Source organism: Otolemur garnettii, unplaced genomic scaffold, assembly GCF_000181295.1.
Source record: "Otolemur garnettii isolate 467f Iridium unplaced genomic scaffold, OtoGar3 scaffold00003, whole genome shotgun sequence".
NCBI classification, from domain to species: domain Eukaryota; kingdom Metazoa; phylum Chordata; class Mammalia; order Primates; family Galagidae; genus Otolemur; species Otolemur garnettii.
Window position 1 is genome coordinate 28,953,562 of NW_003852398.1, and position 22,775 is coordinate 28,976,336.

The window sequence follows — 22,775 nt, forward strand, 5'->3', positions numbered from 1 at the left end:
AGCAGATTCTTAAAGGATTAGAGATGACAGCAACAGTCTCATGAGCTGATTTTTCATTTAGTAACTCACACTTCATTAATTCATATACTTCATGTGTGTAATTAATGCAAGTAATTGGTATAGCAGACAGAGCTCTGGCTTTGTGGTCAGAGAGATCTACGTTCAAATCCTGGCTGTGCCATTTGTTAGCAGTTTTTCTCTTGCAAATCTCTGAGCCACAATTTCTTCATCTGTGTAATGGGGACACTATCATGAAATGGGGAATCCTTGCCGAACTTTTTAATAAGAAATGTCTATAAAGTACCCAGCCACGTGTAGCACACAGTAAGCCACCAATCAGTAAGCAGTAGCTGCTTTGATGCAGTTAATTGACAATTATAGATAAATCTGGGTGATAATGTCAAGTCTACAAATCGTGATTTTCTCATATTTGATACTGGTCTAATTGTATCTGCTATGATCTTGTACACAAGTTACTTTAGAGAACAAATAAGATACTGTATATGAAATCATCATTAAAATTTCTAATTTCTTTATCAATTTAAAGTATCATCCTTTCTATTGTCTGTGTAGATTTGTGGCTTCTTGTGTTATGTCTTTATTTATTACAAATACTCTAAGTGCAGGGAGCACACTGCTTCTGCCACCTCCTTTCAGCACATACAATTAGAGATTCATTTAGTTAAACTGAATGACGGCAGCTGTTAGAAAGACTGATATTTTCTCCCTAAGGAATTTTCTTTCTTCGCATTCTGTTTCTTTCTCTCTATGTGTCTCCTCCATTTCTATTTCGATCAATTCATTTAAGAGATATTAAGCTCCTATATGCCACATTTTTCTCTTCTTTAAATATTCATTGATTCTGGTTTTCTCATTTACTAACTGTGACCTTGGGCAAATCAAACCCCATGTGCTCAGCTGTTTTTTTTTTTTTTTTCTTTTTTAATCTGTAAAATGAGGACCATCAACCTACCCAAGGGGACTGTTAGGAGAAGTAAATGAAGATGAAATGTCATGTTCAACAAGGATTTGTTGAATGAGCCAGATTGTGGATTCTCTCCTGTGCATTCGGCCGCAAGCTGCCCCCCTGGGCCTGACTGACCTGTGAATGATGCGCTGGCTCTGCAGGTAGTCCAGGGCCATGGCCAGCTCGCAGATGAAGAGCTTCACAGTGTCTTCCTGGAAGCGGACGTTCTGCTGCAGGTGATAACGCAGGTCCCCCCCCAGCAGCAGGTCCACCACCATGAACATGTCTTCCTCATCTTGGAAGGAATACCTGCAACAGCATGAGGAGGGGGAACTCATCAAATATATTTACATGCTAAGGAGTCCCAGAGGCAAATGAGACTCTGCAGCTCAGAACAGAGTGTTCCTGAGCTAAGAACTCAGGCTTTGGGAGTAAGTGTTCTAAGGACCTTAGATCTTTAGTTTCCTCATGTGTAAAATGGGAATAATGTAATATTTAATCAAACTGAAGAATAAATATTTATTGTCATGCTTGACATACAGTAAGCATCCATTGACTATTTACTTACACAGCCATAAAGCCCAGGAAATAAAGAGAATTCATTTACTGATTTACTGTTCACGATTATATCCTAACCATCCTGTTGCAGAACGTCCGTCAGGTTACAGGGACTCCTCAAACCATCTTGCACTCATTTTTACCTACAAACAACTTCATTGCCCAGCAACAATATAATAAATCATGTCCACATTAATGATAAGAAAAAGATAAAAAAGGGGGGGGGGCAATAAAGAAGTGATCAGTACCAGGAAGTAATTTAGGAAGTCTTTGCACTGGGGAGAGAAGGGAAAGTGTCTCTGCAGAGGTTAAACCTGAGCAAAATTTTGAAGACTGGTGATAATAATAATAACTAAAAAATAAAGCTAACATCTGATGTTTCTACTCAGTGACTCTGACGAGGCAGGCTCTGAGACCCTCTGCAATTGTTACCCCAGCTCTTCCTCACGGCAGCACCTCCACTTCTGAATGAGGAAATGCACACACGTAAGCACCTGACAGATGGTACAGCCAAAGTGTTCTCCAGGTACAAAAGGAACATTTGAAAAATTGTGCGATTCAAGCACGACCATGGGAAAGAACATGGTGTGAATAGGGAAACGTAAATGGTTTGGATTTGCTAAAAACAAGAGGTCTGATGGGGAAGCTTATGCCCAGAGAAGGTGGCAGAGGGCAGATCCCATGACAAGAGCTCATTCGTGAGGCTGCAAAGGCTGCAGAGTTACTGAAGGGTTTTCAGCGGGATGTGTGATCAGACAGAGACTGCATGCTTGAGGGAGCATGGTGCAGAAGGATTGAAAGAGAAAATGAGATGCAGGGAGCAGACTCAGCCTCTTGATGTGCAAAGAGCCTCCTGTAAAAATGCAGCCCCGTCCCTGAGATTTGTTTTGTTTCCTTCCAAGCAGAGACATGATTTCTAGTCATAATAACGTTCTCTGTAGCAATGCTGTTTTGACATGTTCCTTTAGACATCATGCCGGGGAGATCACATTTTTAAGTTTTATTGGAATCAAAAAATTAAGTGCCTGCCAGCAGTACCTAGGGATGTACACCAATTCCTGGTGACAAATTCTTTGCTGATGAAATAAATGTAAAATATCAATGGTGGGAGAACTGCACTTGGTACATTTTCTTCTTCAGAATTATCATTGTGCTAAAGGATAAGGAGGAGACTTACAAACAAAAGGAAAAAAGACCTTCAACGAAGCATTAATCTAAGGTAGTAACGTTTTAATGAAGACTTGACAATCCCCAATAGTTAGTTTGATAAATAAAATTTTGTTTACCACTGAAGACCAATTCATAGACATCAGAAATTAAGTTCTTAGGGGAGTTTAGACAGAGACACAGGAAGCACTTTGTACAAGTTTGAGAAACACATGCTTGGTGCCGTCTTTTGGGGAATGATAGTCTGCACCCCAGCGCCATGACTGGCCGCAGACACGTCATCCTTCCAACTACACCAACACAAACTCGATTCACTGTGTTTTCCAGGTCCTTTAGTAGGGAGCTGCTGCTGCTCGCTGCTCTCAGATAATACAACACAAAGATCCATTGCTCCTAGGATGACTCCCGGGAGGTGAGGGAGGCCTTTCAGGGTGGGTAGCTGATGGGATAGGGATGGTGAGGTGTGAGGGCTGGGTACCAAAGTAGAGAGAAGAGAGTGCTAAAGGCACATGTAACTGGATACCAGTGGAAACAACCTACTCAGACTTGGTTAGCATGCGGGGCAGACTCAATTCACTCCCAGTTGTTGGCTGTGTTAAGCTACCAGGTATAGGTCAGAAACCTGGTGACAGACCAGTGGACTCTTCTTGTATTATTCCACTTAATGCCAACGGGGCACATGTTGTTTTTTTTAAATTGACCCTGAATGAACAAACATTTTTACTGGGACTTGGGTTAAGCTCTTTTTACTCAAAGGACAAACTGATAAAGATGCCGGTCATAGCACATTAAAAGCTGGGTTCACACGTACAGAGGACTATTAATCAAAGCAAGAAGAGGCCCAGGCAAGAAGCCACATGTTTCCTTCGGCCAGTATAAACTTATATGTTTAATCATGGAGGCAGGTCTGGCCGTTAGAAATCATCTGTCTCTTTCAGCACATCAGACCTGAAGTGCTCCCTCTCAGACTCTTAACTCAGAGGGACAGTAGAACAAATATTTATTTTCCAGAAATTTACTTGGACATAACACAATCAGGTGATAGGTAGAATATTCAAACTCATGTCAAAAAACGGGATTTTTTAATAATAAACAAGAAAGAGCATCCTAATACCTCCACTATTTATTACGTATACACTGTTGCCTTTTTATAACTTTTAAAAATATACACCATACCATGGCTTATTTATTTCTCAGATGACAGTTCCAAAATTAACAGGGTCTGCTCCCAGGAAATGTGAACTTCATTGCAAAGTGTGCTAGGTAAGAAAGAAGATAACTAGCAAGAGATCAGCACCCTCTTGCACCCTACTCCATCACGCCTGACCCAGACCATTACAATGGGCTATTCATAGCTCTCTCTGTATAATCTTGGACCTCTCCAATTCATTCCCCACACTGCAGTTACATTTTTAAAATGTAAGTTTTATCCAGCCTCAAAAAACCCTTCACCTCTTTCCATGGTCAATAGGAACCTATCTGGTTTATTTTTCCAGCCCTAACTCGAAGATCTTTTCCTTCCATTGTCCAACTATCAGTCCATGTCCCTTCCAGCCTCAGAAGCCGGTGATGTGCTGTGACCTGTCCCTGCACTCATGATGCCTGGTTATATATTCTTTTCATTTTTCAGACCTCGGCTCAAATGTCACTTCTTACAGAATGCTTTTCCAATATTCCGTATTAAATCTGATCCCCTGTTACAGGCAGTGCCATACTGTTATCACAGAATTCGTCTTAAGCTGAAACTATTTTCTGGCATGCCTTTGGACTAACTCCTTTCATTCTCAATATGCCATCAAGTTGCATGATGGTGCTTTCACTCACTGTTGGTACCTCCACATCTGGATGCTGTCCTATATGCAGACTGCACAAACAATCATAGAAAAAAAAAAAAAACAAATCAGTAAATGAATTGAAGTTAAAACATAAGCCTTCAGTGGGTGTGACATAAATGCCCCAGGTTCTATTGGGTGTCCTAAAAGTTGCCCCTAAAGTCACCATACATAGGGAAAATCAGAAACTGTAGCTAAATACACCTTTACTCAAAAATATTCACCATCAATAGTTTACAAAGAGATGGCCAACATTTACAGATAATTTTGCAAATACTTTAAAAATTTTTTCTAATGAATATTTTGTCAATAAAGGTAAACTTAGCTACAATTTCCTATTTTCCCTATGCATGGTGACTTTGGTGGCAACTTTTGGGACAGTGTATGTTTATTTACTTTTTTATTAAATCATAACTTTGTACATTGATGCATTTATGGGGTTCAGTGTACTGCTTTGATATACAATGTGAAATGCTTACATTGAACTAAGTAACCCATCCATCGCAAATATACTCATTTCTTAATAGTTTTGAAATGTAATCCTCACCTAATGGACACCGTAGGTTTAGAGATTGGTATGGTTACCAAGTAAATCACCAGAGGCGCTCATACACTTGAGTCTCCTGAAGGCCATCTTGAAATAAATCTGACTCCGAGGATTGGAAATCTAAACTATGCTCCAATGCAGTTGTTTTTCAAATTATGAGTCAAAATCAATTAAGGAATTGTGAAAGCAGTTTGGTTGGTTGTGACAAGCATTTTTTAAAAAGAAAGAAAATAGACTGAATAACAGGATAAATGCTATGAAAACATAACGCTAAACTGTATTAATAAAACTTCCATTTTTGTGAATTTAATGTGACTCTGTGAATATATCTACTGGGTTGTGATGGAAAATGTTATGTCTTGTTATGATTTGCAGTTAAGAAAGCTTGAAAACTGCGACAGGAGGAGAACCCACATCCTATTGCAAAACTGTCTTTCCACATCCTCACTTAGACTCTCCACGAGCCAGGGTCAGTTCTGACGTTACCATCTAGCAAAGCAAGGAAAGGTGGTCCCAGGCACTAAAATGATGGAAGCGTTAACCTGTGTTTTTCAGAGCCTGAACAGGGAGTGCTCACAGCAGGCTTTCCACATTTATGAGAACAGTCAGCCTCCTGAAAAGGAATCCCTGAGAACAGGCAGGAGGGGGACAGGGTACACTGCCCCATTAGTTAAGCACAAATTTAAATTGTAAAACCTTTCTTAGGAGTCAGGACCCATCATGTTTCTCGTCTTGGGGCTCTGTAAGACTTTTCCAAGGTATGTCTAATGTGAATTTCATTTTAAAAATCTAGTATTATGCACCTAATTAGCTCACTAGTCAGCAGAGAAAACCCAAGATTTGCAAAAGTCAGATTTCAACAGTCTGTAAAAACAATGCCCAGCTGTGTTTGTCTTGTGTTTTGTTTGTAACTAAACTACACAATGTGATAATATGAGTAAAAGAAAGGTTTGTGACTTGGATAATGTTGGAACCAAGTTGAGACAATGATCCAAATTCTCTCTGCTCTAAGTTCAGAGGGCGGCAATTCGCAGTCTAAGCAAGCATGCAATGTTTCCATCAAGGCTTGCTGAGAGCCCCTGTCGGGGAGGATGTGGAGAAATATGCATTCTCATATGCTCTGGCAAGAGGGTGATTTATTGAAACCTCCTTTGAGGACAATCTGGAAATACCTCCTTATAAAGCACATGGCTTTTGACCCCTATAATATCATGACAAGGGACTTTCACTATGGCTACACTTGAAAAAAAGTATGCCAGGATGTATGTATAAGGGTACTTATTATATAAGATAAAATAAAAAATTTTATGCCCATCAGTAGATAGCATGTAAATGAATTACAGTAAATTTGTGCTACAGATGATACAGCATTTTATAATGAGGCAGATCTATATTTTTTTTTGCATTTCAGTGGATACAAAAGCAGATCTATATTCTGATATGAAAAGACTTTGTAAACTCTATTTTGTGAAGACAAAGGGAAGAAAAGCATAATGTATATACCATAGTATACAGATGCTTAGGGAACATACAAAGGATATATTTAAAAAGCATGTAAACAAACAATCGCAAAAGGAAAATAAACATCTTACACACATATGCTGGTACATGCATAGAATTTTCCTGAACACAAAATAACCAATTACATACATTATGGGATGATATCATTTTGGTTTTTGTACAGAGCACAGAAGTCACCGTTTGAACCACTTTATGTGTACAATGCAGTAGCATTAAGCACATTCAGAAGGTGGTGCAACCACCATCACGACACTTTTCCAGAACCTTTTCCTCATTGCTAACAGAAAGTCTGCACTCCTTTAACGACAGCTCCCTATCCCTCCCTCTCCCCAACTTCTGGGAAGCTCTGTTCTATTTTCTGTCTCTATCAGTTTGTCTGTACCAGAGGCCTCATGAGAGTACAATCATATTAATACAGTATGTGTCCTCTTGGGTTTGGATTATTTTGTTTAGCATAATGTTTCTGCGGTCCAGCCATGTTGTAGCACAGACTCTCACTCCTTTGTAGGCTGAGTCACACCCCGCTGGATGAGTGTACCACAGTCTGTGCATCCGTTCACCTGCTGATGAACACTTGCATTGCTTCCACCTGTTGGCTACTGTGAATTATGCTGCTATGAACCGTGGTGGGCAAGTATCTGTTTGAGTCCCTGGTTTCACTTATTTTGAGTATACACATAGGAGTGGACTTGCCTAACTGAGAGTGGTAACTCTATCTTTAATTCCTTTTGAGGAATTGCCAAACCGTTTTCTGTAGCGGCTGTGCCATTTTACATTCCCACCAACAATGTACAGGTTTCCAGTTTCTCCAGGCGCTTGCCAACACTTGTTATTTTCCCTTTTTAAAGTAGTAGCCACACGAATGGGTGAGAAATGGTCTCTCCTTGTGGTTTTGATTTGCATTTCTGTAATGTTCAGTAATGCTAAGGATCTTTTCATGTGCTTTTTGGCTATTTATCTTATCTTTTTTTTTTTTTTTTTTGGAAACTGTTCACATCCTTTGTCTATTTTTAAATTGAATTATTCCTCTTTATATTATTGATTGGTAAAAGCCCTTTGTATAATCTAGATGCAAGTCATTTATCAGATATATGATTTGCAAATATTTTCTGCCATTCTCTGGGGTGTCTTTCTAGATAGTAAAAGATACTATCTTAAAAGTTTTAATTTTGATAATGTCCAATTATTTTTTATTACTTGTCCTTTTGGTATCATATCTACAAAACAGCTATTACAAGGTCTTAAAGATCTTATTTTCTTTTAAGAGTTTTATACATTGAGCTCTTACATTTACATCTATTTTCCATTTTGAGTTGATTTTGGTATGGTATGAAGTAGGGGTCCAATGTCATCCTTTCACCTTTGGATGTCCAGTTCTCCTAGCACCATTTGTTGAAAACACTACTTTTTCCCCACTGAACTGTCCTGTCACTCTGGCTAAAAGTCAACTGACTGTAAACATGAGGCTTTATCTGTAGCTGCTCAACCCTGCTCCACACCCACCCTCATGCCAGTACCAGCCTGGCTCGACGACTACAGCTTTGCAGCAAGGTTTGAAACTGGGAAGTGTGAGCTTTCCCACTTTGCCCTTCTTTTTCAAGATTTTTTTGGCTAGTCTTTCATGTCCTGAGTTTTAGAGTCCTTGAATTTCAAAATGAAATTTACGATCAGCTTGTAAATTTCTATAAAGAAACCAGCCAAGATTTTAATAGGAATTTCGGAGGCTATATAGATAACGTTGAGGCCACATTGCTGTTCTCAGCTGTGTGGAGCTGCAGTTTATGCCCATGGTATGTTTTCCCAACCTGTCCCCCACCGATGAACATTCAGACCACACCCAGTATTTTGCTATTACACCAGTGAAAAACTTCATGCACGTGTCTTTTTTTATTCTGGGTAGTTTAGCCTTGTTGTCTATTTATAGAAATGGAATTGCTAAGGTAATTAGTCAAAACAAAGGCAAAATCTGGGTAATATTTGCTCGATGTTCCCCACATTATCTCTAAAGGGTATGTATCATTTGGAATTCCCACCAGGGAGATATGACAGTACCTATTTCCTCACATTCTCTCTCTAGGAGTAGCAGTCCCTAAACTTTTTGGCACCAGTTTCATGGAAGGCAGATTTTTCATGGTAGGAGGATGGTTTGGGAACGACTCAAGCACATTACATTTATCTCTATTATCCTTACATCATAATATATAATAAAATAATTATACAACCCACCATATTACAGAATCAGTGAGTGATGAGGAGCGGCTGTAAATACAGATGAAATGTCTTCACTCACTTGCCTGGTTTTCCCTTCCTGCTGTATGGCCTGGTTCCCAGCAGGCTATGGACCAGTCCTGGTCTGCAGCCCAGGGGTTGGGCATCACAGCTCTAGAGTATGTTGTCAAATTTCCAGAGGCTTTAATCTTTAGGTAAACTCATCAGTAAGTCAAGAAGCTTTGAAACTTACCAAATACTTATGTCTCTGTCCTATCGCCTTACCAAATTCTCTAAGGAAAAAATGCATCTTAAATGCCCTTGTCAGAACACAGAAATTATCTCACCCACTTTTGTGTATTTTGTGTGTTTGTCCAGATTAAACATCCATATATTTAAAATTCATGAACATGGATAACTCAGAGTTTACATAGCTCTTTTGGGCAGTGAATAGAATGGATGTGAGGGAACTAGGATATGGTAGTTATAATGAATGTCCATTCAACCTTCCTTTTTAGCAAGAAGAAACTTTCACGTACACCTCTGAAGACATAAAGCCTCTTAGTCAGAGCCTCTCTCCCCTCCACTGTAGTTTTCCTTCACCTCTCCTTGCCCAACATAAATTAGAAGCTGCCCTTCCGTGTTTCCTTCTTTGCCATCCCGCAGCACCAGACATTTCTCTATCCCAGCTAACCTGACACTTCAGAAACCCAGCAGCGCACGGCTGTGCCGCCCTATATTTTATTATCGCCATTAATGGTTTTTGCACGAATTCCTCACTTGACTGAACAATTTGAGGATTTTGTGCCTCGCTAATCTCTTGTTCATCAGAAAGGCACGTGGCTTGGTACGTAATGAGCGCTTGTTTATTCAGTGAGCATTTTAAGATATCAGTGTGTATCCATCTCCTTGTGCAAGGTGGTGAGGATACAAGAGTAAACCAAACCCAAAGACATGATTTCCCTCTTCCTGAAGCCAATCATCTATAAAACATAAACAAATATCTACCCAAACAAACAGATAAGTAGCTATGAAATGTGGGACGAGCTCTGAAAGAAAAGTGTAGGATACTGTGCTAGAGACCAACAGAGGGACTTAAGTTTCACTGTGGGGGGTTTGGCTGTAGGGGGTTACAAAAAAGGCACAGGAAGTAATACATAGGCTTGTGTGATTCAAGCCATAAACTACAAATAAATGACCAAAAATTAATGATTTACACACAAAAAGGGGGTTGGTGATTTTTAAAAATCACATAACAGGTTATAGATTTATTTTCCTGATGTTCTGATGAAATTGCTTTTTCTGAAGCCCTGACCTTTCTCTGGACAGAGCTTTAAATAATATTTTGTGACCTATTGGCTCACATGTACTGGCTCTGGAGATATTATTTATGAAACTTCTCTGGGGGATACTGTTTATTATTTTTTTTCTGCAAAATCCCTACAGGCGGTTACCTCAGAGAATAATACAGCCGCAAACAGGCAAAGGGGAATAACAACATCTTGCTCCCCATGAAAAAGGGAGAGCCAAGATTCATGTTCAGATGGTAATCAGGAACAATTAAGGCAGGCTCTTACCCATAAAGTTAATCAGGAGTCCAGGAAAGAAAAACATTATCAGAAGTTAACAACAATCACAGACCAACTGCAAAGAGATCAATTTCATCTGATGAGTCTGGGTCATTGATGGGACTGGAAATGGCCACTTGTGGTTTGGCCAGTGGCTGGGCAGGCCCTGACTGGTGAGAGTGGTGTGGAGCGCACTGAGTTTTGACCGGCTTTTCTCTAGAGTGGAGAGACAGAGGGCTCATCTGGCACTGTGCATTCTCCAGCCAGAAAGGCAATTTATTTTCTTGCTGACCAACCTACACCACTCTCAGAACTGTGGTGGGGGAGGACATCTCATCATTACTACCAAATACAAAAATTCTTACTTTGCCCTCATGCTTTCTCAGCCTCTCCATTTATAATACAGGCAACGTCCCTTCACTTGGCAAGTGCTTATAGCCAAACTCCACCAAGTGCATCTTTGAAAGTGTTTTTCTTCTTCCTACCTCAGTTCTTGCCTCTATTTCTGAAGAGCTCTATTTCCCATCTCTATTTCTGACATCCAGAAGCTGAAACTCTACCAGGGAATCAGAAGCATAGCCTAATAATTTTTTTCCAATGGAGTATACTAAAAGCAAGTGGTGACTTCATTTATCATGTTAAAATAAACATTTTTAACATTCTTGGAAATGTTTAAATTGATCTTTGCAGTTTTATTTAACTTTAAAATGTTTGTTTTAGAGTTATGGAAATAATGGTACATATATAGGTAACGTTACAATAAAGAGTGAGTGCGCACGAGGATCTTGGAGAATTGGGGGGGTCAGAACCCAGCTTTGTCATCATCTTCTGTTTTTGTGGCTTTGTTGAGAAATACCACCTGTCATCATCAGCTTCCTCACTTTTATAAGGGGACAAATAGTAATTTCTACTTTATAGGAACTAGTATTTGAAGATATATGAGCTTATGCATGTAATGTATTGGCACAGCACCTCAAAAATAGTAAAACCTCAAAAATATTAGTTGTCTTAAAAGAGTGACTTCACATATATACAGTTTCCTTAAGTTTCCCAAAGAATTTATTCTCAAGTTTGCTTTCTACAACTGTACTTTTTAATTCATTGAACTTGGTCACATTGAAAATATCTCATGCAATTAAAATCCAATCCCGTCTAACCCACATGCATGATTTAAAACAGCAACAAAAACAAATCAGCATCTATTAAGTGTAATCTAAGGAGAAAGACATAAAACTATGCAGATTGGATTTACTTTAAATTTATAACCACTAGTCTCAAACAGATACTTAAACAATCCTACTAATTCTCTCTCTCTTTTCTTTCTTTCTTTTTTTCTTTTCTTTTTCTTTCTTTCTTTCTTTTTTTTTTTTTTTTTTGAGACAGGGTCCTACTCTGTTGCCTGGGTTAGGGAACTATGGCATTATCACAGATCACTGCAATCGCAAACTCCTGGGCCCAAGTGATCCTCAGCCTCCAAGTATCTAGAATTACAAGTGGACAGCATCATGATTATTTTTAGTACAGATGGCTTTTGTTCTTGCTCAGGCTGGTCTCTAAATTCTGGCCCCAAGCAATCCTCCTATCTAGCTAAGATGCTAAATATTACCCATCCACGCGGGGCCCTTAGATCTCCATTAATTTCACATTTCATTCACTTTGCAGCTTCTCTCCTCAAAATTTCCTATGTTCTGGGCTGGGTGTGGTGACTCATACCTGTAATCCTAGCACTCTGGGAGGCTGAGGCAGGTGGATCGCCTGTGCTCAAAGGTTCAAGGCCAGCCTGAACCAGAGTAAGGCCTCGTTGTCTCTAAAAATAGCCAGGCATTGTGGCAGGCTACTGTAGTCCCAGCTATTTGAGAGACTGAGGCAAGAGAATCGCTTAAGCGCAAGAGTTAAGAGATTGCTGTAAGCTGTGACACCACAGCACTGTATCGAGGGCAACAAAGTGAGACTCTATCTCAAAAATAAAAAAAAAATTCCTATATTCTGGCCACCTCTCATCTCAGTTCATGACGCTGTACATTGTAGGTAAGTAAAGGCAACAGCCTGAGAATTTCTTTATCTGCCACTAACTGTGCTAACCGTGCAGCTCACACACTATATACTCTTACACACTCTGTTTTCTCTACTAGTACATGGAGGAAATGTCCTCACTTCTACCTAAGGGCAATCCATTCACCTGCACCCTGATTCACATCCATCTCACCCCCTATAGGATCTCACTTCAAATTATCCCCTCTCTGTCCTACGTTACCAATCCTTCCTTTAAATTGGTGCATCCTCTTTGGCATTCAAACTTATTTATGTGCATCTTAAAATATATATAAACATATGTAAATATAAAATTTATATTATTTTATTATGTATTTATAAATAAAACTAATATACAAATAATAATAGATAATATGTGAATAATATAAATACATTAAACATATACATAGAAAATAAAATATTAAAAATAGAGTATCCAGTGAAATATATAAGAAGATAATAGAATATGACCAATTTATTTTTGAGAATCAAAATGGCTTTAAGATTTGCAAATCAATCTACTTCACCACATGATAGAAGTGATGTCAATAAAAAAGAAAAGGTATTTGACAAAACGTAACACCCATTCATGATAAAAACTGCTGGCAAATTAGGACTGAAAGGAAACTTCCTTGTCATGATAAAGAATACCTATGAATAGCTGACAGTAAACATTTATGAACTCTTGAAATATTACAATCCTTCCCCTGTGAATTTCAGAAAGAGAGAATGATGTTCATTACCACCACTTTTATTCAACATTGGTCTCAATATGTGAGTAAATAGTCATGGAAATAAAAGATAACATTAGAAAGGAAGAAATAAAATTGTCATTATCAGGAAATGAGAGGAGTGCAAGTATGGAATATCTAAGAGCACTTACAGTATATGTAATAGAACTATGAGAAAATACAGCAAGGTTACTGAACACAAAGTCAATATTCACAAGCAACTGTACATTAGTAAACAATCAATAAAGTACTAGAGAAGGATGCTGGATTTTATCAAATGCTTTTTCTGTATCTATTGAGAGGATCATATGGTCTTTGTTTTAGCTTCTGTTGATATGGTGGATTACATTTGTGGACTTGCGTTAAACCAGCCTTGCATCCCTGGGATGAAACCGACTTGATTGTAATGTATGACTTTTTTGATGAGAAGCTGTAGTCTATTGGCTAGGATTTTGTTGAGAATTTTTGCATCTATTGAATTTCTAGTAGTTGGAAATTTAAAGAAATCAAAAAAATGAAAATAATGCCATTGTAATCTTATCAAAGATACCAAATACCTAGAGGTAACTCTGAAGACAGATATGTTAGACCACAACACTAAAAACTGAAACCAAAGAGGCTCAGTGCCCATAGCTCAGTGAGTAGGGCGCCAGCTACACACACCAACTGGCAGGTTAGAACCCAGCCCAGGACTGCTAAACAATGACAACTGCAACCAAAAAATAGCTGGGCATTGTGGTCGGCACCTGTAGTCCCAGCTACTTGGAAGGCTGAGGCAAGAGAATAGCTTAAGCCCAAGAGTTGGAGGTTGCTGTGAGCTGTGACGTCACAGCACTCTACTGAGAGCAACATAATGAAACTGTGTCTCAAAAAAAACAAAACAAAACAAAAAAAAAACCCTGAAACCAAAGAGAACCAGTAAAGAATACGTAAATGGATAAGGAAATATGTATATATAGAGATGAATTGGAAAATCTGATATTCTAAAATCATGCTAATCATCCCTAATTAGTGTATAGATTTTATGTATAAATACTAATATAAATATGAGCAATTTTACAAATTGTAAAATTAATTATAAAATTTACATTAAATTGTAAGGAACCAACTATAGCCAACAGAAACCAAAGAAAAATTGTATTCCTGAGAATATAGTATAAAGCTACAGTAATTAAGATAGCGAGATAAACTTGCAGAGGTGTACAAATGTATCAATAGTGGAACAGACTCAACAAATCCACACAGGTATGGTGACTGGATTAATAAAAGAAGTGGTACTATGTTATAGTAAGGAAAGTATAAACGCATCAATAAATGGTATTGGGGTAATAATTTATCCATATGGGGAAAAATAAATCTTCATCCTGAGTCATAGATCTAAATGTAAAAGCTAAGCTTCGAGGAACCAGGATAGAGTGTCTCCACCTTAGTGCAGATGAAGATTCCTCAAATAGGACACAGAAATCATCAGCCATGAAGGAAAAGATTGATAAATTGTCCCATGTTTAACTTCCAAACACTGATTATTAGGAAACACAATTACTTGGGTTAAACATTTATAGATTGGGCAAATAATTTATATCCAAAAGAGACTTCTTGTAGGAGTTTCTCAGTCCATTCCATGTACTAAATCCATATAATAAATTAAACACTAATTGCTGTTTCTTTTATTTCTGGTCTATCACTTTCTCTATTCTTTTTCTCCACAAAATAAAATGAGACAAAAGATAGGTTACTCAGTGTCTTTTTTTATTAGTTATTCAGTTCTAGCATTCCCAACATCTGACAAGAAATGCTTGACTGAGGGTAGAGTTCTACCCATATAACATTAAAAATGATTTCATCTGTTCTTCTAAAATGTATAAATTACACACAGGTTGGATGCCTCTTGAAAGGCATAGTTAGCTATCCTTTCCCTCCCCCCATGGGTAAATACATCTTTTTACTTGTTTTATTAGGTTTCCACACAGAAGAATTATGCAATTCCTCCTTTTCTGTAAAAATATTTATGTTAAGTCATTCAAACATGTTGGTTAATTCACTACTTCTTTTATCTGAGCAAAAAGTTTATTATACTTTTATATATAGCAAGTAAATGCCATTCCAGTGCCAAGAAGTTAACAAAAGTCAGTGAAGATACTGATTCTTGAATTAATTAATATATGTGTACTATAATAATGCATTTCAAATACATTATTATAAATTTAAGAAATATTTAGATGGTAGTAACAGAGAACACAAATAATAAAGTTTAACTTTTATCTCTTTTGCCAAATTTCTTCTTGAAAATCTCCTTTTCCTCCACTTCAGTACATGGCAGAACATTTCAAATATAGTATGTGCTTAATAAACATTTTAAAAGAAAATTAAAAGACCTGCATCCAGAATATATAAAAAACTTTAACAGATCAATAAGAAAAAGAGGCAACCAATAGAAAGATGGTCCAAAAACTTAAAACAAGCACTTCCCCCAAAATGATTCTAAATGGTCAATAAGCATATAAAAATACCATTGGTCCCAGTGATCCCACCCCAGGGTATCCACCCCAAAGAAAAGAAGTTATTTTATCAAAAAGACACCTGCACACAAATTTTTTTCACAGTACAATTCAGAATCACAAAGATGTAGAATCAACCTAAGTGTCCATCAGCTGATGAGTGGATAAAAAAATGTGATATGCATATATTTCTAGACACACACCATGGAACACTACTCAGCAATAAACAGGAATGAAATAATGTCTTTTGCAGCAACATGGATGGAACTGGAGACCATTATTCTAACTAAGCAAAGTGTCTTGTGATAAACACTTTACACTCTAGTAACTGAGAGCTAAGTGACAGGCACACACAGGCACAAACAGATGTCAACAACACCAGAAACCCAGAAGGGGGAAGGTTGGGGTGGAGGAGTAAAAACTTACCTGTCAGGTACAATGGACACTTTTCTAGTGATGGGGAAACTACAAACTCGGACTTTGACTTAAGCATGATACAAAGTATCTACGTAAAACAAAAATACATACCTCCTTAAAATTTTGAAATAAGAAAAATATTTTTTTCAAAAAATGAGACCAAATATCTACGTAAAAAAAAAATACATACCTCCTTAAAATTTTGAAATAAGAAAAATATTTTTTTCAAAAAATGAGACCAAAAAAAAAAAAAAAAAAAAAGTCCAAACTCCTAAGTCACCAGGAAAATCCAAATTCAAACCACAATGAGATTCTATTACAAACATTTGCTGGAGCAGGTAGACTTAAAGAAACTGGTAACATCAAATGTTGTTGAGGCTTAGAGTAACCTGAATTCTCACACATTGCTGACGTTTGTATAAATTGTTACAATGTCTCTGGACTGCTAAACCCGTCTGCTAACCCTAAGTAGGTCCTAGGAACCCAGTGATTCATTCCTAAATTTATATTCTTCAATATGTGTACTTTCTAAGATATAAACAAGAATGCTAATAGCAGCACTCTTTGTAAGTCTCCAGCTGAAAATATCCAAATGTCCATCAATAGTACAACCTATAAATGAATCACGGGATAGTGATACAATGGAATACGACAGAGCAATGGCAAGGGGCGACTGCGACTTGCGACAGAATGGATGCATCTTGAAACTCACTTTGTACCTCCCTCCCTCCCCTAGTAAATAAAATCACTCACTGCTCATTTTCTCATCAAGCCATTCCCTTTGGTATTTTTCACCCACCAGTGTGAGTTGGCTTTTGTCAAGGTCAGAATATTTATCTTCTCAAGTCAGTGGTTAGCGTTTCCCTCTTCTTGAAACAGCATTGATCTCTCAGCAGCATTTGAAATGGTTTGCCCGCCTTTCTTTCTGAACATTTTTCTCTCCAGATTCCAGGATGCCAGACTCTCCTGCTTTACCCCTAACTTGTCGGTTTAGCTTCACGACTGTTGTCTCTTTAACTAGTTTCCTGACCGGTCCTGATTTTCAGTACTGTTAGAGCTCCGTCTGTGGTCTGCGCCCTTCTCCTCTGCATAATCTCTCATTACAGGTACTCCTTCATGCCCCTGCTTAACACTAGGCCGCTCAGCCATGACTCCTAATATGTGTTTTGTTGGAATTCTTGAACTCTAGATTTTGCTTCTGAACTCCAGATTTACTGTCAGCTCAACAGTGATATTTGAATTACTAAGAGGCTAAACACAGTTAAAAGAGTTTTCTTAATTTTCTTAATTTTCACAATGAATCTGATCCTCCCCCTAACTCCCAACCACCAGTGAATGACACCTCGTCCTCGTTGTTCAGACCAACAATCCAGGAGTCAGTTATTTGACTCTTGCTTTTAGCCAAGGGGCAGGAATGCTTTCTGAGCAGGGCCAGTTATATTCTCTCCTAGGACTCTGAATCTTCAGTGGGTGATACAAGGTTAGAAAATTGGTTGGAGCTGATTCATCTTCGCCCGGAGAGCCTGAAGAGCCTCTTCATTATTTCCTGCTACCTAGATTCTCAGAACTACCTTTGTCTCTAACCCTCCTGTGACCTGCTTTTTCAGCTATACTTCTGAGTCTGTAAATTACATCCTTCCAATAAATTTTCTTTTTTTAAATATGTTCTAATGGGTCCTTGTGTTATTGTCAATAAAGAAACCCTTTCTAATACGGATGAGTAAATGAACAAGTGTATATCTGCATTATGAAGACTCAGTTTTCTGTTCATTAGTCATCCGTCAACGTCTGTGCATGGAACAGTTACCACGCACTGGCCACACAATGACACTTCTCCTCTACTAAGTTCTTCTTCGGAGACTTCCTTCCCTTCTACTCCATGTTTCCAAGTTCATCATCACCAGGGTCATATCCGAGGACAAATTCCTGCCTACAGGCTTTCACAGAGGTAGAACCACTCACACAGCTCTGAATTCTTGCAATCTTTATAGTTTCTACCATTTACTTAATCATATTATTAACTTGTTAAAAAGATGTCATGTGTTGTGGTGGACTGTTTGCAAAAATTAGACACATTGATCCATCTGCCTGGCCTTTTGCGATATTCTCTTGGCCATGTCCCTTCATCGGAGGTGGAGCCTATTTCTCCACCCCTCTGATCTGAGCCTGACTCATGTCTCGCTTTGGTCTACGGGATATCAGAAAGTGTGACACAGGCAGAGGCCAGGAAAGTTTCTGCTCATGAAGCTTGCCCCTTCTTGCTATTGAGAACCCTTCTACCCTCCATGTGAAAAGCCGGGGCTAGCCCCATAGCAGAAGAGAAAGACAGGCTGACCCCGGTCTTCCAGGCCTAGAAGGATGGATGATTTTGGATAGCTGACTCACGTATTTCATGCAGCTTCAGCCAAGTTAGCCCAGACTAGATGGGTGGCCGATCCCCAGAACCAGGAAAAAGATGCTTATAGTTTTGAGTTAGTAAGTTAAGGGGCCATTTGTTACTCGTCCAAAGTTGATACAATGCATCTAATTCTTTTGTTTGTTTGTTTGTTTGTTTAATTGTTGGGGATTCATTGAGGATACACAGAACCAGGTTACATTAATTGCTTTTGTTAGATAAGGACCCTCTTATATTTGTGTCCTGCCCCCCAAAGGTGCACCACATCCCTTGACCCCTCACCCCTTTCCTCCCTCCCCTTCTCAGCTCTCCCCATCCTCTAACCCCCACCATGTACTAGGACCTTGATTGTCCTCATATCAGAATTGAATGCATAGGATTCTTATTTCTCCATTCTTGTGAATTGCATCTAATTCTTGACTTAAAGAAAAACCAGAACATCCTGTCCTTGAAGACTGGGAAGAGTTTCTTCTTTCCAGAGGATTTTGCATTCTCTTATGTGTGTTTGTGTATGTGTAAGGAACATACTAAAACGCTACAATGATCTTTTATATTCTTACTAGTTCTAATTTTTATAATTTCCTCTAAAAAATGGATGGAATTTAACCATTGTCTCTCTGTGCCCTTCCAGAAGATTCGGGTCTTTTAATGATGAAACAGCGGTACTGGGAAGAAACAAAAAGTGTTTGTGCCAAAGATTTAGGAATTCCCCACAGCTACAAGAAAAGGTTACAATAAAATGTTTAATGAGAAAGCAATTACAACAATATGTTGCTTAAAATAACCAAATTTGCAAATGGTATAGACTGCAAGAAGTCAAGTATGATGAAAGTCACTTAAAAAAGAGAAGGAAATACACTAAAATATTCATAATGGTTGTAACAGGCACAATAATTGTCCCCCCCCAAAATATCCACATTCTAATCTCCAGAATCTGCAAATGTTTCCTTACGTGGCAAAAGTGATTTTGCAGATGTGGTTAACCTAAGCAGCATCAGATGAGAAGGTTGCAAATGTAAACACAAAGGCCCTCAGAAGATGGATAAGGAGGGAAGAAGGGATGAGAACCTCTCTCTAAAGCCAGAGAGAGATTTGGAGGCAATATGCTGCTGCTTTTGAAGATAATGGGAAGAAGCCATCAGCCAAGGAGTGTGGGTGGCCTCTAGAAGCTACAAACTGCAAGGAAACAGATCCTCCCCTCCAGCCTCAGAAAAACACAGCCCTCCTGACAGCTTGATTTTAGCTTAGTGAGATTGCTTTTGGACTTACGGCCTCCAGAATCATAAGATATTAAACTTGGGTTGTCTTAAGCCACTAAATTTGTGGTCATTTGTTACAGCAGCCATAGCTAATATAACAGAGATTTGTCCATGATGAAATATTGGTCCTTATCATTTTCATTAGAACTCTGTGTTCCCTACCCACATGAAAGAAAAACACAAGTATATTGTAGTGAGGGGAAGAGAACAGAGGCAGAGGGCAAAGGAAAGGAGGGAGGATGATTGGCAGGTTCTCACCTAAGGTGCGCAATGTAAGGGTGTAGACCACATCCCCGGGTGAAGGGCTCACTACAACTTGAATTTTATCTCAGAAGTGAAAACAATGTAATCGAAATATTTGTACCCTCATATTAATCCAAAATTTTTAAAAGTCTCCAAAAAAAGAACTTTGTGTTTCCATAGTTTATACAAAATATATATTCTTTTATGTTTAAAAAATTGTATTTAAATGTCAAATAATTTAGAAGAAAAGACTTTCTAAGCTCCAGTTCAGTTCAGGTATACTTGCCCATTCAATAATCTTCCCTGGACAAGGGGACAGAAGGGACATTCCACTTCTGGTAAAGGAAACTAAAAATATTTCACCCCAAGACACACTTCTGTGACATATTTTGAGATAGTTCTTCAGAAGGCTTGGTAATAAGAATAATCCTAAAAAGTTACCTTTTGTGGAAGAGATTTGCAGCTACAGATAAAAATCTACATTAATGAAATAAAGAGCCAGGCGTTCTCTGCATCTTTTCCCTGGATCTAGGAAGGATTAACTCGAACACAGGCAACCATCTATTCTTCCTGAGAGCTGATACTTGCGCACTTTTCTCTATATAACAAGACAGGCTTTGCCCCACACCTGACTTTCTCTCTCTGCCCATAACCTGTTTTGCCACCCTCCCTCTGTAACCTCAAGATACCACACAAGTGCCAACTGTTTGGCTCTTTCTTTGAGTTTGTGTTTTGTATGGCTCCCATGCACACATGTGCATCGTAAATAAGTTTGCATGCCTTTTCTCCTATGAATCTGCCTTTTGTCAGTTGATTTTTAGAGAACCTTCAGAGGAAGAAGGGGACATTTTCCCTTGGCCTCTACACGAGGAGGGGCCTACCAAGTTATTTATTTAAAGTCATCATTAAGCACCTATCCTGTGAGGTGTTTTATATACCTGGTATCATTCACAGCTGCACCTTCTGACATGAGTATTGCTATTGCTTTATGCCCAGTAATGAATGAGAAGCCAAGCAAAATGCTCAGTATAATTGGCCTACTTCACAGTTACCCAGGGAGGGAGCAGAGATTCAAACTCAGCTTTGTCTGACCCCAAGGAACACAAAGACATTGGGGTGCACAGGATCATATAAGGGTGTATTTGTGAGTATACAAAAAATATCACTGGTGTGATGATATAAGAGCAATTAACCAGGAGCCAAGCCCAACACTAACACATTTTAGTCATTCATTCATCCATTCAAAGGCTACTTAGTGAGCACTTACTGTGTGCCAGGACTGTTGCAGAAGACGGGGAATGAGGCAGTGATCAGAAGCATACAAACATACCTGCCTCATAGAGTTTGTATTCTCGTGGGGTGCAAAGAATAATAAACAACGTAATTCCTGATTCCTTATTTATATTGCAAGGGAGTCTCACAAAATGTCTATCGGAGATGACATAGTGGATCAGAAAAAGCAGGAGATTTAAAGTTGGGATTCTTGGATTTGAGTCCCAACGCTGCCAGTTCCTGGCTGTTTGACTCTGGGAAAATCGCTGAGCTTCTTTGAGCCTCAGTTTCTTCAGATGTAGAATGGGAATGATGATCCCTATCAACTGAGGTTGTCTGGATGAATAAATTAAATGATGTATGTAAAACCCCAAGTAATAGACACCACTAACAGGGAGATTACTATTATTGATGCTACCTTGAGTTCTCATGATCTACAGATCTCCTGAAGAAATACTGGCACGCTGGGTCGCAGATGATGGAGACTGCTCCTATTTGTTGGGCTGTATTCAGCATCTGAAAGGACCCCTTGTCACACTGTGTAGTCCTTTCCACTTAAAATGAATCATCTTGTCTCTTAATTTCCCAAAACCACACGTGGGCCCTTCCCGTCTGCAGGGACAAGAGGCCCTGGTAAAGAGAGAGAGTCTTGAGGAGTTGTGCACAGCTGCAGGCCTCGGCTCAATTAACAAAAGCCACCTGGGGAGCCGCTGTGCTGGGCTAGACTGGGACCTATTTGTTTTCAGGCTGTGGGTTGCCTGAGCTTTGTTGGCTGCCCTCAGAGAGGGACTGACAGGAAGATTTTATTTCCTTTCCCTGGATGGCAGCCTTCACTTGATCATGCAGCCTCCATCTGAAGCCTGTTCCTGAGTGGGGCCAGGTCCCTGAATTTTAATCCCCAATGTTGTTCCCTCCTTAATGTCCCTATCCCCAGACTACTTAACTTTTTTCTGCAGAACCCTGACACATATATCCCCACACCCATCACACACACACAGACTCATGCTTAGTCCCTTTGTGCACCTCTCACAGTTTATACATTCACGTGGCATCTGCTCAGTTTCAGTCTCTCCCAGTCAATGGTAAAGCCAGACAGATCAAGGCTCTGCCCACTCCTGCCCCGTCCCCACAGAATCCGTCTGTTATAATTCGAGTTGCCAGATTTAACAAATAAAAGTACAAGATGCACAGTTAAATTTGAAACTCTGATTAACAATCTTCAGTAAAAATATCTCACGTGATACATACTAAAAACTGTTGGTTGTTTATCTGCAATTCAAATATAACTCTGCATCCTGTACATCATCTGACCTTTTTCAAAATTTCAGACTATTACGAGGGTACAAACCATTAGGGTACAATATTTGCTTTTGTTAGGCAAGGTCCCTGTTGTGGTTGTGCCCCTCACCCTGGAGGTGTGCCATATCTGACAAGTATAACTTGGTTTTGATGCTCAGGACATATACACATATACATATGAATGGATGCAGCTAAAGTGTGATCAAAAGCAGAAAACCAAATGCGAGCATAACTAGGATCCATAGAGAACTAAAACGTATTA

General features: G+C 38.9%; 1 protein-coding gene across 1 annotated transcript in view; it reads right to left on the minus strand.

Annotated features, from left to right (window-relative positions):
- The window catches only part of STK32A (serine/threonine kinase 32A), a 118,430-nt gene that overhangs the window by 57,167 nt on the left and 38,488 nt on the right, over positions 1 to 22,775 (minus strand). The window contains exon 4 of the mRNA XM_012807727.1: positions 1,103 to 1,276. Within this exon, the coding sequence (XP_012663181.1) occupies positions 1,103 to 1,276 (174 nt within the window). The remainder of the gene's footprint in view (positions 1 to 1,102; positions 1,277 to 22,775) is intronic.